The 18,570-nt window shown below is 42.8% G+C and overlaps 1 protein-coding gene across 3 annotated transcripts in view; it reads left to right on the top strand.

Annotated features, from left to right (window-relative positions):
• Nucleotides 1-2,864: 2,864 nt before the first annotated feature.
• FHDC1 (FH2 domain containing 1) overlaps nucleotides 2,865-18,570 on the top strand; it is a 57,146-nt gene continuing 41,440 nt past the window's right edge. The window contains exons 1-2 of one of the 3 annotated variants that reach the window (XM_066573637.1): nucleotides 2,865-2,913; nucleotides 16,082-16,648. In XM_066573637.1, coding sequence (XP_066429734.1) covers nucleotides 16,190-16,648 — 459 coding nt within the window. In that variant the 5' untranslated portion in view covers nucleotides 2,865-2,913; nucleotides 16,082-16,189. Of the gene's footprint in view, nucleotides 2,914-5,742; nucleotides 5,932-16,081; nucleotides 16,649-18,570 lie in introns of those variants that run through there. The other 2 variants (XM_066573636.1, XM_066573638.1) reach the window with 2 other exon arrangements.

The raw sequence follows: 18,570 nt of genomic DNA, 5'->3' as shown, positions 1-18,570 counted from the left end.
TCGTTCGTACACTTCAGCTACTTTTTTGAGCGACTATGTGAAAGATAGCTGCTCAGTGTAAAGTTACCTTAACGACTTTTCAATTGCGTGAAATATTTCCACAATACGCACCTAAAGATGCAGCCGAGGCCGGCGTATCTCCCACGTATGGCAGCGATTTTTCACTACGCATGACAGTATTTTTTTAAATTTCCCAGCTCTGTCACTTAGCGATATTGTATATAAACGTCGCACATACGCAGTGCATTTGTTTAAGGCCTCATGTCCACGGGGATCTGCAGTAGGTCACCCGCACACGTGATTCGTGCCCCATAGGGATGCATTGGACACCTGCAGGTAATTAAATACCTGCGGATGTCATTTTCCCTTGAGGCGCGGATTGCATGTGCGGGAAAACACCCGCAGCATGCTCCATTTTAGTGTGGGTCTCCCGCAGGCTTCTATTGAAGCCTATGGAAGCCGTCCGGAGCCGCGGCACACCCGCAGCTGAATTCCTGCTCTCCGGCGCGGGAGAGCAGGAGTTACAAAAAAAAAAAAAGAGTGCCAAGCACATCCGCCGGGCCGAAGAAAGAAGATCCGGCCTTGACGGAGGGCAGATCCACAGCATCCGGACAGGTAAGTAATTCTTCTTTTGAGGCCTTATGTCTGCGGGAAAGGAGGGACCCGCTGCGGGATTCTGCATGAAGAATTCGCGGCAGGCCTAGTTTTCCCCGTGGGCATGAGGCCTAATGCTTATGTCCAGCATTTATAATGCGCCCATAGAGAATAGAGCTCTATCACACATAATACGAGGTAAAATAGAACATGCTGCGTTCTTTTTTACCCACGTATGTACTATGTATATATGTGAATGGATTAATGAAAATCAATGTACTTTGACCGCGTAATACGCTATTAAATTACACTCATGTTTCCACTTAAAGGGAACCTGTCACTTCCTCACAGTACCATAAACTAAGTTATAGCGCTGTTTGGGGATGTGACGGTGAGCTGGGTGAGCTTTTTTATTTTTTTCTACCCACCCATTCCCTCGATCTAGTGGTGCCCTCCTTTAAAGTAGGCACGGGCCTAGTTATAGTTTTCATGGATATCATTTTAGTCTACACAATCTTTTTCGGGACGCGGATAAATAGTAAGAGCTCCTTCACACGGGCACATTTGCACATACAATACACAGAGGATAGAACCCATTGTTATCAATGGATTTATTCACATTTTGGTCATGGGAAAAAAAAAGGGGGGGTATGCCTTTCTGCGCATTTGCACACCAAAAGTACTCATAGAAGTCAATAGGGGGGATGCATGAAACGCTGCGTAATTCAGCTGGAAAAAGAACACATCTGGACCTAATTAGCCATTTCAATTAGTGCGTCTGGAAAAAGTACAGTAAAATACGGCTATAAGCAAGCAAAAAGGCATCATTCTTCAAAAACGAAGCGCTGAGGCACGCACAAATACGTATACATCCAGGTGAGGGTGCCCTACTTCTGGCATTTTTATTGTTACCCTATTCACCATGCGGTATAACAAATATTTTTAAAGTGTAGGTCTTTATGAATGTGGCGATGCTGAATATGTACATTTTTTGTAGAGAGGATTTTGCACTACTTAAGCACGAGTCCCAACCATCCCAGATTTGGCAGGACAGTCGCAGATTGGGTCACTATTGCTGCGAGAGGGTCAATGAAGGGCAGTATCATGGGATAGAGCGTGTGGCTTAGTGTAAAGGGACGTGGCCTTTGTATAAATTTGTCGCGGTGCGCTACGTGCACCACTATTTATCCCTCTTCATTGCTCAAACGTAGGGTGGTATGGTGGGGACGTGACAGGATCCCCTGTAGCTTCGCCCCTCGGGTGCACCTGTACGTGAGGTACCCGAGGGCTGTCTGTACCTGAGGGTCACCTGTACCTGAGGCGCTAGAGGGTCACCTATATCTGAGGTACCCGAGGGCCACCTGTAGCTGAGGTAACCGAGGGCGCCTGTAGCTGAGGTAACCGAGGGCCACCTGTACCTGAGGTAACCGAGGGGCGCCTGTACCTGAGGTAACCGAGGGGCGCCTGTAGCTGAGGTAACCGAGGGCCACCTGTACCTGAGGTAACCGAGGGGCGCCTGTACCTGAGGTACTAGAGGGACACCTGTACCTGAGGGTCACCTGTACCTGAGGCGCTAGAGGGTCACCTATATCTGAGGTACCCGAGGGCCACCTGTAGCTGAGGTAACCGAGGGCCACCTGTAGCTGAGGTAACCGAGGGCCACCTGTAGCTGAGGTAACCGAGGGCCACCTGTAGCTGAGGTAACCGAGGGCCACCTGTAGCTGAGGTAACCGAGGGCGCCTGTACCTGAGGTAACCGAGGGCCACCTGTAGCGGAGGTAACCGAGGGCCACTTGTACCTGAGGTAACCGAGGGCCACCTGTACCTGAGGTAACCGAGGGCCACCTGTACACTACTATAAAATTTGGGGGCCAATAGTAAAATAAACAGTGGTGTTAGAAAAATTGCTGTTATTGCAGTTTCTGGTCGTTACATTTGGGGGGCGCTTCCTGTTTGTCAGGCTCATACCCCTCCCTCACACTCTTCCTGCGGGTATAACAAAGGTACAGGTGAGGAGCCTATGGAGAATGTTGTGACCATGTGTGTCCCGCACTAATTCTCCCCATATACAGTCCTGACAGGAGGCGGCTTTGTCTCCCGTGATTAATGTGATATAATTAGTGGAGTGACCCGTGACTGGTGACTTGGAGAAGCCAATGTCACCGCTGCAAGGTGCCAACCTGAGGGGCGGAAAGCTGCCACCTCAGTACCTGCAGCCGGCCCGCCCTCGGAGCAGCCTACTGCGCATGTGCGCGGCTCCTCCATCCAGTTCAGCGCTCGGCGGTACCGGACACGGAGGTTGTGTGCAGGTGGCGGACAGGTAATGGCTTCTTCTCTACCGTCCTGGTGCCCTGCACCATGCATGGAGTTACCTGCGGAGCATGGGGACAGGTGCACTTACAGGTGATCTCATCCATTGTAGGATTACATTGCTGCTCATTGGTTTACATAGGACTGCAGGTGAAAGTGATCCTGAGTGAGTTGAACAAGTAGTTGCTGCTGCTGCTAAAGGTGTTTTTCTACAGTAACATTTGCAATGCATCAGTATATCTACTATAAGAGTATTTATTGTCAGCCCCTGTAAATGACAAACTCGGCTCTGCTGTGCTACATGAGTGCCAATGGCTTGTACTGGGTGCAGATGGCACTTCTGGCTCTCATGAAATATTAATAGCTGATGTCTGGATATAATTAATCTGCTTTCTGATTACATGCAGCTTACTAATGTCCGGTATATTGTGTGATCACTTATTGGTTGGGCGCAGTACTGTGTTCGCTTTCCTCGCACCGCTGGGGTTTTGCGCTCGCAGAGCAACATCTGCAGGGAGTTTGCACGGGTTTCCTCTCGCACTCCAAAAAAAGCCATTCTAATAGGTGAATTTAGAATGTGACCCAGAATGGGGACTGATGGAAGCGAGGACAGTCTATGCACAGCGGGATACTTACAGGAGGAAAATAAATTGGTTTAACCCTTTTGCAGATGACTTTTCCTGCAGCTTTAGTATATGCAGATGATAGCATTATTTTTTAGGCAGGTCATATATGTTAATTTAGTGTGCATATATGGTGCTGGATACAGCACCCCCATCTTCAATGATGGGGGACTTTTTTAAAAATGGATTGTCTGAATGTCATTGGCGTGAGCCTTATATCGGAGTATTGAATGGTTAATTTGTAAAATAATGCATGCATTTTAAAATTATTGTTTTTTTTGACTGCGGTTTGTGCACACAGCAAAGACGCCATGTGTGAATGCAGCTTAACTCCGCCGCCAAACAAAGGCAGAGCTCTGCTGATTGCAGCTGGTACCTGTGTTGCTGGCCGCAATCAGTGATTCCCTACCCGCTTTCTGTAAAAGCAGCCTTATGGGGGGGTCTCGCATGAACGGATCTTATTTGCAGAATCCGTGATCACCGACAGGACGGAAGATCCGCAGTAAAATGCGGCATTGAAAGACATGTATTTTCAAATTTTCCGTCACACTCACAGCTATGAATTGTTGCATTCCGCGAGCGGAAGAAAATCGTAGCATGCTGTATTTTAGCGCAGATGGCCTCCATTGAAATCAATGGATGCGTGTGTTCCGCCGTCCATACGCAATTAAGATTTGCTCGGAACTAACATGTAGAATACATAGAAAAGCAAGGAGAGGGCAAGAGGGAGAACAATCACTGCATGTCTCACACGAGAATAGTACATGCAAATGGGTGCTATCCCGCACATCACATGGACAGGATGCCTATGTGCTGTGTGACGCAGGATGCGCCCCAAAACGTCAGGCACAACTCATTATTGGCCATGTCAATACCACCTGGGGTTCCTTCACACTACTGTATGTTTTATATTCGCCCGTATAATCGCATGAATGAAGATTTAACCTGATTGAGTCCCGATCTTTATTCGCGTATTTCAAGCCATTCACGCGGGGCGCTGCTGCATGTATGTCTTATTTTATCTCGCACAACTTTTTTATCGTTCATCTGAATGAAGCAATTGAAATCCATTGCTTCTCATGCTTGCGTTTTATGTGCGTTTTTTTTTTATGCGCTGAAATACCTGCGTAAATACGGTCGTCTATATAAGCCCAGTGTCACATGGGTGTTAGCGCATCTACACATGCGTTAGCTCCGTGTATAGGCGCACACATGTTTTACTGTATTTTCTTTCATGCATAAACCTTACTGCCGTTCACTAAAATGCGCAATTAGTGTAATTAGTTCAACATCTGCTCTTTCCCTGCGCAGATGCGCAGGAAAATAAGACGTGCTGCATATTTTCTGCACAAACAAAATCAATGGGTTCTGTTCACTGCATCGTGTGTGTACAAATTTTGCGCGGGCAAAACACTGTTCAAATCCGCTCGTGTGACGCAGGCCTTAGGGTCCTTTCACATGGACCAGAATTAGGCAGCAGAATGCACTGCAGCATGCAGCTAAAGCTGCTGCAATCCACACCAACATCTGCATGGCTACATGTGGATTTCAATGCGGAATTGTTGGCAGAATTAGGCAATTTTCAATTCCACATCAAATTCCATAGAGCGTCGCGTGGATTTTGGCGCAGAATTTTCCCTGCGTTGTATGTCCTGCCGCCAAATTCTGTCTATGTGGAAGGTCACTTATACCAAAAATTAGCTGGCATTCATTAGCAGAGTTTGCGGCTGCTAAATGGGATTTTACCGAGAATCTGCTAGAAATCTGCTTTGAGTGAATGTAGCACTTCTGTCCATTTGTTACAATTTTAGCAATGATCATATAGTTACATTGTGTATCAGCTGAAATATACAGTGTACACCTAGGATGCATAGATGGTGATCACTGTGTGTTGCACTATTGTCCCTGGAGTTCACACACTCCGTGGTGGTCAGTGATTGATACCCTTTGCGTGCTGGAGCTTTGGAGTCCTGAAGCCATGGTTGCAAGTCTTTATTCTCCATTGATTCCAAGTAGGAGCTATAAACTCCCCTTATAGCTCCCAGCCTTTCAGGGGGAGGGACACTAGATACTAACCGCCACCCAGGATCATTCAATGGGAGAGCTGGCAAGTGACATCAAATAAGGTTTGCATTGTAAAGTGAAGGGAGGGGATAGTGGAGCGTCTCCTGTTGGGGGAGGAGGAGGCTGGGGAGGCTGATCTCATCCCAGCATGATCACAAGCATTACTAATTGGTTTTCCCAGAGAAGCTGTAGAGCAACCTGTTGTGTTGCCTGTGCAAAGGTGACTCTTCTATTTCTGTAGCGTGGAGCAAAACACTTGGGGACACATAGGGTATCTGTGATATCTTGGGATGAATTGAGCATAGGAGTGAGGAGATACTTACCTATAACTCATCAGTGTGGTAAGTAGTCTTTTGTTCTAGTATTGACTCTTGTAACAGAACTCATGGATCTCCTGTGTCCAGCATTGATGTAGCAAGCACTTGATGTACTAAGTGCACGCTTGCAGCTCACTTTTAACTGACATTTAACACAAAGCCTTTGAAAAAGTCCAGTTAAAGTTTGCTACAACTTTGTATTTAATTCGTCAAGTTAAATTGAGCTACATCTGTACTTAAATGTGGATTCTATAAGACCGCTTAGGCTAAATTCACATCTACACTAGAGATTCTGTTTTCCTGCTCCTTCATGGGAGTAGGACAACGAAATCCTCTGGATCAACGAATCCATCGCATAACTGATCCCATTGACTATATTGGTGTCCGTTTGGTTCCTGTACCTGTCCAGCTTTTTACTGGGTGAAAAAGTCCTGCATGCGGGACTTTTTTTTTTGTTTGGTATTTCATGTCAGATCTGCATCCGACGCAGTGCTATTAATATTGCTTATTATGCTTTTTATGCTATTCTATAGCAAGTGGGTATAGCTAGAACTGATATGATGATGATGATCAATAATTGTGGCTTCCCTGGTCATAAATGAATGACTGACTAAATGAAAATAGTTAAGAATATATTTGACTTGTTTTATCATTGTCATTGACCCTTATCTTGTAATCTGGTCATGTATCAAAGATTCGTCAATGTTAATTAACTGTGAGAAGATACCAGTGCTGGGGTTTTAGCAGATGAGCTTTGGCATTGCTAGTTTCAATCCTCTCATTCTTGATGAAGAGATCCTGTATTTCCCATGCCAAGTACTAACAGGTGAAGGTCAAGCCAGTATCTTAGAACACAGGGCTTATATTGAGAGCAGGTACATGGTGGTATCGGTGCATTCATCAGTAGGCGGATTTATATGAAGCATGTGATACTTTCATGTTGGATATATTTGTTTGCTTTCAGGAAAGTCTTTCTCTCTCACAGCGGGCTTTATACACAAGCTGGAGGCATAGTTATCATTAGACTGCTATACATGTTGTGTTCTGGTTTGGATAGTCTTGCATCTGTGTATTTCCAGGCTTTATCACACATTCTTACACTTTTAGGGCTCCAATGCATGTGACTATTGCAGTCGTGTAAAGGTATGTTCACATGCAGCAGATTTGTTGTAGGACTTTCTGCAACTGACAATCATGTTGCAACATGTACATGGATTTCTGCAAACTCCATTCAGTAGTGTGGGACCGTCACAGACATTTCTGCAACAAAACTATCATATGTGAACATGCCTTTAATTGCTGCCTAATTTAATCCCATGTTCCTGCATGAAATTTACTTTGATGCAAAGTAATGTGACTGTACTATCACAATAACTGTAAATGCCTTGTGATCAATTGCATGCAGTTGTTTTTCTTGTAAAGTGTTGCATTCAAAAGGGTTTTTTGAGACTAAGATATTGATGATCTATCCTTTTGAGGCTAGGTCATCAATATGAAATCAGTGGGCATCCACTGTTTAGAACCCTTGCCGATCAGCTTTCTGGAGCGGCCTTGGGTGAGCACTGCGACCACAGTGCTTCATACCAGGCACAGCACTGTACATTGTATAGTGGATGTGCCTGGTATTGCAGCTTACTTGCATTCACTTGAATGGCACAGAGCAGCTCTAAGGTCATGTGATCAAATGAATGTGATGTTACACATATGAGAAGAGGCTGTGACGCTCACCTGAGTGTCATGATCTCCAATGATTTGAGTGATGGACTGCCCCCTCCCATTAAGTACATGCTGCGCACCGCCAATTGCCATGCACTATTTTGGCCTGTATGTGTGCATAATATGTGCCAAGATAGAACATGCTGTGATTTTTCTTGTACGTGTTTTTTGCACAATTCGTGTAAGAGGCAACATGGCCACCTATGGGAGAAAGGTTTTGTGCGTGGAACCAGCCATTTTCAATTCTGCATCAAAATCTGCACATTAGCAGTACTGAATATTCTGCAGGAGGGCATATTCCACGATGCTGTTACGAAATATTTCTTCACGTGTGAAAGCACCGTGAAAAGGGAATGGCCAGTTTGGGAAGCCCCTCTTTATATTAGTGCTTCCATTGACTGATGTCACCGGGCTTTCTGATGGGAGTCCCCTCAAGTCAGCTGTAAGGGGAGAGACAGATTTCTGTTTTCAACCAGACATACATTATATGGCTACATTCACCCCTGAGTCAGTTCTGGGGAAAGAAACATGTTTTAATTTTTTTTTTTTAAGTGTAAAAACAAAAGTGTTTTATTATGGTCTGCCTACAAATAATGGTTTTCATGGGACCGTCCCTGTCATGTCTATGGGAACCATGGTGTATGCACCAAAAGATTGCACAACTGAAAGGTATGAATTAACTCTCACATAGTATTTTTAAACACTTCTCCAAGAAGTAAGGGCAGCAAATACCATCCCGATAGTCACTCAGAAAGGTCGCTGATGTGTACGGATGACCGTTGTTTGAAAGCTTTTGCACAGAGTTTGTTGTTGTTTGTTTGCTGACACATCATTCATAGGGGGATCTACATACAAATTTTTCACAAGTCATTAAAGTATGAACGACTTTTGATTAACAAATGTCTATTTTTTTTTTTTAGGTGAGCTGAAACTAAGTGACTAGTGAGTGGGTTATCACTTGTCGATCTGTTAGCAGACATGGAACGGCGGTTATTTGCATTTGGCCCTTTTGAGCGATTATTTGGCCCTTTTGAGCGATTATTTGGCTGATAGTCGTCCCATGTAAAGATTATACACCTACATTTTGCTGGGGAGAAACACTCATGTAATATCACCATAAAAATCATTAGACTGGGCTCACATGAGCGTAGGTTTACCGCATATTACTCACGCGATGTATGCGGTAATTCGCAGGCAATCAAATACATTGCCTTACGCTGTTTTGCTCACACTTGGGTGTATGCATTGTGTAATACTCGAGTGCAAAAAAGAACGCAGCAGGTTTTATTTTGCCGTGTGAGAGTCCATTGTTCCCTATAGGCACGTAATCAATGCCGCCCATATGCACTTACGTATGGGCAGCATATATACGTGCCATTGTGAAGCGACGACGTGGGAAATTTAAAAAACAAAGTGTGCATGACAATGTGCGTGAGATATGCTGTCATGTGCAGTAGAGTATCTTCCTGATGCCTGACAGGTAGATAAAACACAACACACTGAGCCATAGAGTTATTTGGATACTCTATATACCATATAATGAGTATAATTAATATCTCTATGCTAATTTCTTCATTACATTGGTAGTGACCAATTAGTAGTTAGTTCTTTGAAAAAATATCCTTGAAATTGTCTAATTTGTACAGAATGTAACCTGCTGGTGTGTAGGATCAATGATTTGCTTTAATTTCCTTGAATGATAGAGTGAAGGTGCCCAGGAGAGTTTCTAGCCCTGGCATGTAGTGATCTGCATGTGATGCCCCAAGTACAGGTAGTCTTATGTAACCACGCTACATTAACACCAAGGTGTAGGTTATTAGAGGGCAGGGAGATTGTAAAATGTGCTGAAATATCAAATCCGTAGAGGCCCCTCAGGCCAAAACGTGTGGCTTTATTTTATGAGCGTCTGTATGCCTTACCTATGGATCTGTTTAATTTCCCTTGGTGATTGTGGCATTGTTCTTTCTTCACAAGCTCCATAGCCCTGTCATCAGAAAGGGCTTTAACGACTTAGCATTTGTTTTTCAAGTGTCTTCTTGATGGGTTTTTCCATTGTTTGTTCCAAGTCCACTCCCTGTTTCTGTACTTGTTCCTTATCTGAATCCCTCATTTGGGGGCCTGGATGTTTCTTTACCTGTGCAATCACTTTTCTCCAGGATATAGCCATGATTGATGAAGTGCCACAGTGCTGGATTGATTAAGCATTGCCCACTATATCTGTATTGTCTTATCGTTTGACATTCATTAGGCAAGACGTCAGTAAATCCATCATACCGGTTATGTTTCTAGATTGAAACAGAATATCCACAGATTGACTCTTGGCCCTTTGTTTGTATGTAAATATGGTTTCTATAGGGGTAGGCTTGCAACTTGGGCCAGTGCCATAACCAGTGTGGATCTAACTTCGTTTCATTGTTGCACAGAATGATCATCTAATCTGTAAGGATTTAATAGTCTATTTATGAAGCTTTCATTGGCGGTATGAGACGGGGTTGTCTGCTGCTGACCCTCATGGATTATGCTGATGGTGGGCATCAGAGTCACATTTGAATGTGGGCCCATCAGAGGTTTCCCTGGTCTTCTGCTTGGACAGTCCAACCCTGGACCTTTTGTTGAACATTTTCCCTTGCTGATCAGACAGCCTGAAGACTTTCTTTCTGGCCTTGTCCTAGTTTTTCACCAGTGTTATGATTTGTAAATTGTATGGTAAATATTTGAGTTATACTGGAGCTCACATACATATCCGGAGGGTTATCAATATGACAGTGTTAGATTTGTGGTAATATCTGTTGTCATGCGTAAATATAGTCTACTATTTTAGTCTTGGTACATTTTGAAATGCACAAGTTTGAACTACATCCACTCGGCACGCAGGTGTTGGTGAAGAAGGGATGTTGCCATTCTATAAGCCAATTATTATGATATCTATGATTATAATACTCAATATAACCTAACGTGATTAAAAGAACATAGAATGTTGTTCAGAAAGTAGCTCTAAAGTTAGAGATCTAGGTGACCTGATTGACAGTCGCTGTATTATTGCAAACGTTAAACGTATAGATTTTTACTCACATTGCGCTCGTTTCAGATGAGGTTTCCAACGCTTCACAATTGCTGAGTTATCCACAAAATACATACATCTGTGGCTGTGCATGTAGCAGATAGCTCTGTGCATTGGCAGTGGTTGGCATGCTATTGGAGGCACTGACCATTGAAGTGAATGAGAGCTGTTATTGCAATACCCCACAATGTACATAACAACAGACCCAACCAACAACTGAACAGAGTCCAGGGCTGCAGACCCCCTCCGATCAGCTATGGCCTATTCCATGGATAGGTCATCAATTTGTAAGAGCTGGTAACCCTTCATTATACTAGTTCGACCAATTTTTGTGCATTAAATTGAGTTTTGGATTATATTCCATTTTTCATTGTGAAAGCACTGCACACGTAGATTAGAGTTTGTGATGCTAAACAGATTATAGCTTACTGTTCTCAGTAGACTCAATAGCTCCCATCTCTATTGAGGCCATTGGGCATTAGTCTATTAGGATATATTCTCTTCAGAATAGCTTCATTATGTTCTTCAGACTTACTATTGAAAATGGAGATTTCATTAAAATGCTTTTGTTTTTTTTTAATCTTGTATGACGCCTACTAAAATATCTGACATCACTGGTTATAGAGATGTCATTTATGGGCCGCTATCAGTGTATTATGCCTATGTCCATATTTACAACAAGAAGGAAAAGTTGTGAAATTTCGGAAATCGCAGGATCAATAGACCTCTTATTGATATGTAAATGATTAAAAAAATGGAAATCTAATATTTCGATGTATTTAGTATCACATTTGAGCACCATGTGCAGAGATGCATGCACTTACATGCTTCGGCATGTTTATCAGTGTGGTTCTCAATTGTTTTCTGAGGAATGTTCTGCCACTCGGCATGCACTTGGGCACGCGATTCATCAAGATGCGCCACTGGCTGCTCCCTTTGCAACTGTGGCAAATGACATCCCAGTTGTGCTTGAGGGAAACAAGCCTGGAGATGCTCCAGGCCATAGTAACATGTTTAGGCCACTCATTGTTGCAGAAGCAACATGTGGCTGGGCTTGATCATGTTGAAAAATGGCTCCTTAGACACTTCAGAGAAATGGCCATACCACTGGTTCCACAACCAAATCAATCCTGGGCCGCTCTCACAATGGGGCTTCTCAGACAAACGTTCGAGCACTGTCTGTTCTATTTTCGGGCGTTTAAGCAAAATCAATGGCAAGTGTTTTCAGCGCTGTCAAAAATACTGTAGAACGCTGTGTACCGTGTTTTTGAACACATGTTCTATGCCACCCAGAGGGAAATTGAAAGTGGTGACCTCATCGGCTTTCTTTGCTGGCGTTGTTACTGCGCTAAAAGCGCACAATGTGAAAGGTGTGAAGGTGTTTTATAGTGAAGATTTGTGTAGTATAGAAAAGACCAAATGGAAGTCAAATTTTTTTTTTTTAAATTTGTTATTTTTGTATCACAACAGTATTTGAAACTATAAAGTCTAGTTACATTGGTAAGGGTTTCGTAGTTTCATATGGCCCTTTTACACTGAACGAGAACCTCACATTTCTCGTTAGTCTGAGCAAAGCTCGCTCACACTTGGGCAACCTGTTTAGACCGTCAAATCGTCATTGGGAACCGTGAACTTCTATTTAGTGTTTCACATTCCCATGTGAAACACTGAACGATGAGTATTTAAACTCAAAGAGAAGCCAACGATTTTTTTGCCGGCTGCAACTGAACGATGAATGAGAAGTTCACGATTCTTGTTCGTCGTTGGCGGCGTTTAAACTGAACGATTACCATTTACTTGGTTTGTACAATTTTTGGAATGACAACTGGTCCATGCAAATAAGGGAGATGGAATAAATCCTCCACAGTGCCACCTATTGAAAGGCAGTATTCCTTCAAGCCAAAGTCAGACTTTTTATACAAGCCTTGTTACAATGACTGGGAATTAAAAGCAAAGCCAGACCCCATGTACATACAGCTGTTTCCGGGTTATTGCCCTTCAGAGGAGCGTGCTTGGCCATTTGAGTCTCCTCACTTAGTTTATAGTATATAATTGCTCTCCCTAAGGAGAAAAGAGTGTTTCTGACCCCCGTACCAGGCCTCTCACTAGCAAAAAGCCAGACTCCTACTGTACACTGATGAAGGGCAATAACCCTGAAACAGCTGTATGTACATGGGGTCTGGCTTTGCTTTTAATTCCCAGTCATTGTAACAAGGCTTGCATAAAAAGTCTGACTTTGACTTGAAGGAATGCTGCTTTTCAATAGGTGGCACTGTGGAGGGTTTATTCCATCTCCCTTATTTGCATATTACCCAGAGGAGCGTGCTTGGCCATTTGAGTCTCCTCACTTAGTTTATAGTATATAGTTGCTCTCCCTAAGGAGAAAAGAGTGTTTCTGACAACTGTTCCATGTAAGCACCGTTTTAGAATAGAAATCTACCACCTACAATACGAAAATGTCACCATTAAACCATCATAGGTCTAGACACTGCTGTCACATAATCACACACCAGATGTGCATTTTGAAACCGTTCTACTTTGAGTAAAGATATGTTCAAAGTACTAAAATAATGTATGCATTGGCTGAAGATAATGGGGATTTGATCACACTTGGGTTTGGCGTTCTGTCGTGGGTTCTACTATTTGCTACCAAAAAAAGAGTAGTATACAGCACTAATCTTGCCATCGGACACCTGAACCTGTTGGGTCCCATTAAATTCATTGGGGCCCGTAAGAATTTGCTAACATCTGGTAAACAGATACCGCATAGTTGTAGTAAGCTGGTTGTAAATGGTAGCCATGACCCAAGTATGAGCAGAGCCTTAGGGTGACTTTACACCAGAATTGTCAGAGAAGTTGTCTGGAATAGTAGCTCAAAGGACAACCTGTCGGGCGCAGATGCCCGATAGGTCATCCCAGCTATAATTGTTCCTGTGCTTTTACACAGGAACGAGCATCTCTCAGTGAATGGAGTTAGAGCAGGCCGGGGATCGTTCCAACCCGTCTGCTTCCATTCACAATAAACAGGCAGTTGTTTATAAGTGAATGACTGCCTGTCTATACAAGGAAGCAAGTTCTCGTTGGTCATTCAGTTGGAGCATGTAAAGCCACCTTTTTACATTTCATTCTTGTTTTTTCTATTTGTGTATGTTTGTTGCTGGGATGTCCTGTGGTTGGTAATCCTCTTTTTTTATGTTTGCATGTCTGGCACTGCATTGGGTACAGAAGGAGCCTCTTCCAGCCAAAATAGGTGTTTTTTTTAATGAGCATTTTCTATTCTGTAATAATTGTGCATGAACAGAAAAAGTTGGCAGAATGGAGATATTGATATAAGCCATTTTAGAAGCAAGTAGCGACTTGTGGCTTAGAAGCTTTCAACGTGACTAGTTTTATTGGACGTACAGGCACGTTTAATTAATACAGAGTGTTTGAATAGAATAAATAGATGTACTCAAACACTCGACATGGATAATCTAGAACAGTGTATAATGATTACACCATACCTTGCTACTGTCCTGTTCTACTCGACTTGTTAGGAGTACTTTCGGGAAAAGGGCTTTAATAGTTAATGCCATGTAAGACAAATCGTCAACATGGGCTAGAAGCACTGAAATGTCTACACAATGATGCGTGATACCTTGAAGCTATGTGAGTGTTTACTATCTTCATAGCTCCACACTGGGAGGCACTGGAGCAGGTATATCTCCTGGGATCTACGTGTTTGTCTGTAAACATCCCACAAAGCAAAGAGATGCCCTAAATGGTGGAAATGGTAGCTGAATGAGTAATTTTCCATCGCTGCAGCCTTTGTAGCTAGTACCCTTTATTCTGCTCGAAAGACGATATTTATGGTAAATTGGAAAATGCATTGGGCAGCTAAAGGGGTATTTTGGTTACTTTTGTCTCCAAGTTTTCCCCCCCTACTAGATAGGTAAAAACTGATAGATTGGTGGGGGTCCAACCGCTGGGATCCTCACTGATTCTAAGAACGGGGTCCCATTTTGCTCGTTGTCCGCAATGTATAGGGAATTAAATGGAGTGACCTTTGTGCTTCTACAGTGCCGCTTCATTAATTTTTAATGCCAGGGATGGCAAAATACAAAGCACTCAGGTATTTCAGTCAGCCCCATTGAAATGAATGGAGCTGGCGGTTACTCATGTGTGCATTCAGTGATGTCATCATGGGTGGGAGAAGCCACCCAGAACTAAGGAGGATGGGAAAAACAAAATCTCCAGTTCTCCGGATCAGTAGGAGTCCAGTGGTTAGACCCCCATCAACCTATCAGTTCGCATTGAAAACTTGAAAAGAACATGAAGTAACCAGAATAGCCCTTTAAGGGCCTTTTACACCGCCTGATGATCTACCGGGAATGTTTTTAGGAAGGTTTTTTTTTGCCCGATTATTGGGCTGAGTGAAGGTCTTTCAAATTATCCATGAAGGAGCACAAAAGCTTGCGTTGTCAGTGGCACATCTCCCTATTTGAGTAGAGTATGTGCAATTGACGATGATGAATCTCTATGGGGGATGAAGGATTGAATGAACGATCGTCTGACCACTAATGGAGTATGAATCATCCCTCCGCAAGCCTCCTAGAAGAGCAGCGAAAATCAGCGGCAAATCCGCCCTGTGTGAATACAGCCTTAGGCTGGTTTCACAAATAGTGTTTTCCGAAAAACGTTATGTTTTTATTGGCTTTTTGTCAGTCAGATATTACTCGGTCTAAACTGAAATACAGAATGCAATGCACACTGGTTTGTGGTGTTTCTGGGTTTGTGGTGTTTCTGGGTTTGTGGTGTTTCTGGGTTTGTGGTGTATGTTTTTGTTTAAAAAAATCTGCATGCTTTTAGAATAGTTCGTTTTTCCTTTCCTTAAATGTTCTTCCTATAGATGTCTCTATAGGACTTGAAAAGTGCATACACAAAATTACACTAAATTACACATATGGTAAAAGTAAGACTGTATGAAGAAGCCATTAAGGCGGAAGTCTTTTATCAACACTTCTGTTTTAGTAGAAAAATCTCTAGGTAAAGACTTTGTTCTTTAGAGAAAACAAACACGGGAAAAATGTCACGAGAATAAGCCTACAGTCCATCTGTGATCTCCAGTCTTGCTTTTCAGCTGTTGCAAAACTACAACCTCCAGCCCTTTCATGTTAGCTTTTGGATGCCATGACGTGATGGGTTTTGTAATTTCACAACACTTGGAGGCAACTATTGTACATTACTATATACAGCACAAATGTCTGCATCTTACTTTAGTAATTGGGATCGATCTGGCACCAGTTGGGTCTGGCATTTGTGAAAGGGGCCTTATTTTGACTGAATTCAGTATTTTTTCAAATTGTCGTCTTTTATTGTTTTAAAACATGGAAATAACACCATTATTGGTCTTTTCAGGTCTCAAGACGCGTGTAGTGGTGGATGAATTTTTGGACTAGGATGCTTTTCTACTGCCCTGTGATTTTCCATTAGTGATGCCCAATTTGATGACCTTTCTGTATCAAGATGCATGTTATGAACTGTGTATCTCTGGTCAATGATAAAGAGAATGGTGATTGCAATGTTATCACTAGTGACTTAATACTTGATGACCGATTAACAGCACCACCACCGCCTCCACCACCTCCACCGCTTCCCTTTCAGAATCATGGCTCCCAGCCAGGGCCACCACCTCCACCTCCCCCACCTGGTGCTCCCCCACCTCCTCCATTTCTACAGAACGGTATTAATGGACATAGCAGTAATAATAAGAAAAAGAAAATAAGGAACTTTTTCTGGAAAACCATTCCTGAAGATCAAGTCAAGGGTAAAACCAACATCTGGACTATAGCTGCTAGACAGCATCAGTACCAAATTGACACAAAGACAATTGAGGAATTGTTTGGTCAACAAGAGGATGTAAATTCGGGAGTGTTCAAGAGAACTGGAAGCTCTAGGTCATCTTTCCGCGAGCCGAAGGACGAGGTAACGTTTTAATAATACTGCATTAAAATTTACATTAATTGTTTTTGTAGCTTGTTAATGTAGCCTACTTAGCCCATAATTTGTATGAAATGGAGCTACCAGGGCCATAAACACATACCACCGATGTATAGTATGGGTCCTTCACAAGCAGAAACACGGGCAACATCACTAATACATTTAATATCATAATAAAATAGCATAACTCTGGAATATACTAGCAACATAAAGCATGTGGACCCATCCACCATGTCCAGGTGACCATACTTTTGACCGAGTCCTAACACTTAACAAATGCCTCTCTTTTTGGACCTGAGCCTCCAATTGATTCAGGGTAGTAGGATACCAAGCTGCCGTGAACCAATTAGAGGCTTGGGCCCAAAATAAAGGTATCTGTTAGTGTTTGGATGTCGTATTAAAGCATGGTCACCTGGACGTGTTGGATGGGCCCACATACATTGATCAAAATATGTGCTAAGAACCTTGCATTTTTATGTGGTTAGTATAGACAAGAGTTTTATGCAATTTTATTCAGATATTTAATGTAATGAATGCTGTTGCCGCATGTTTCTGCTTGTACTGTATTGTTGCAGCCATGGTTTACGTGCACGTGTGCATTTAATTTTTTGTTAGATGTGCTGACCTTGTGTTTTATTATTTTATGCCCTTTAGAACCATAGGAAATCACAAAATGGCTTGTTAGATGTTGCCCAAACAACACCACTGCTTTATTAGCACACTAATTCAAGATGGATTCTGTTTTCAGGAAATGTTATCTTAAAAAATGTATACAATCTATATAAAATCTGTTCTGATCTCTTGATGGAAGCATAGGTGCGCGAATCATTGCAAGACGGAGCTCTGATAACTATGACCTATGTACAACTAATTGGCCTGCTGGCAATATAACCCAAATTTAAGGTATCCCTGTGACTTGAAATGAGTTCTTTATTGGTAAACTTAAAAAAAAGGCTTTTAAAAACCCAGTTTCCTCCACACGCTAGTTTATTATGCAATTGACCTTCACCTCCTGGGGCAACATCCTATGTTTTTCTCTACACCCTCTGCCTCACTAAGCGATATGTAGCGAGGAGGGGGCACAGTATACCAACTAGTACTATATTCCGCTTATAATCATATGTATAGCTCTGGATTTAACTGAAAATTAAAAGACTAATGGCTCCCCCCAAGGCCATTGAGCCCCATTGCCCTTATGATGCCACTTAGGTGGTGAAACATGTTGAGGGGGCTGGTTGTCGCCTAATTTACAGTTAAATCTACAAGTCTAAAAATATTTTGCACCAGGGGGTGTAGGTCAATTGCACTATAAACTACCATGTGGAGGAAACTGGGGTTTTAAATGCCCTTTTTTAATGCACGTTAATAAAAGAATACATTTTAAGTGATGGAGTCGCGTAATTTGGGTTATGGTGCCAGCAGGAAGCTTGGCTGCATATTCTATACCCTGGTATCCCTTGGGTGTGTTTGTATATGTCTAGTATGTAACTGGGACAGATTTGCGCTAGGGCTGCACAATATGGCTCTAAATAGCATATAAAATAGGATCTAATGTAGCACTTGTCTTCAAAAATATAGTAAAACCAATGATTCTATTCTTTTATGTTAAAATCTAAAGCGAAATGCATCCATGGACGCTTCCTACGTGGTTTAAGCATCGAGTCATAGGTTCTCAGTCTGAAAAAGTTACTGTGACATGGCAGTCGCCAAAAATCGAAGCCTACTGCATTTCTGGTGACTGTCGTGTTCTGGCAACTTGCAGGTTACCAAGTCGCCACAGTTCTGATGCAGATAGGAAGCCACTAGTCTTTGACCGTGTGACCAGTTGTTCAGTCAGTCATTACGTAGCCTTATGAGCATTGGAAGTAAACGATGACGATTCTTACTGCATCATGGCACGCACAGGT

The sequence above is a fragment of the Eleutherodactylus coqui genome, chromosome 7 (genome assembly GCF_035609145.1).
Source record: "Eleutherodactylus coqui strain aEleCoq1 chromosome 7, aEleCoq1.hap1, whole genome shotgun sequence".
NCBI lineage: Eukaryota > Metazoa > Chordata > Amphibia > Anura > Eleutherodactylidae > Eleutherodactylus > Eleutherodactylus coqui.
This window is presented reverse-complemented; position numbering and strand designations above follow the sequence as displayed.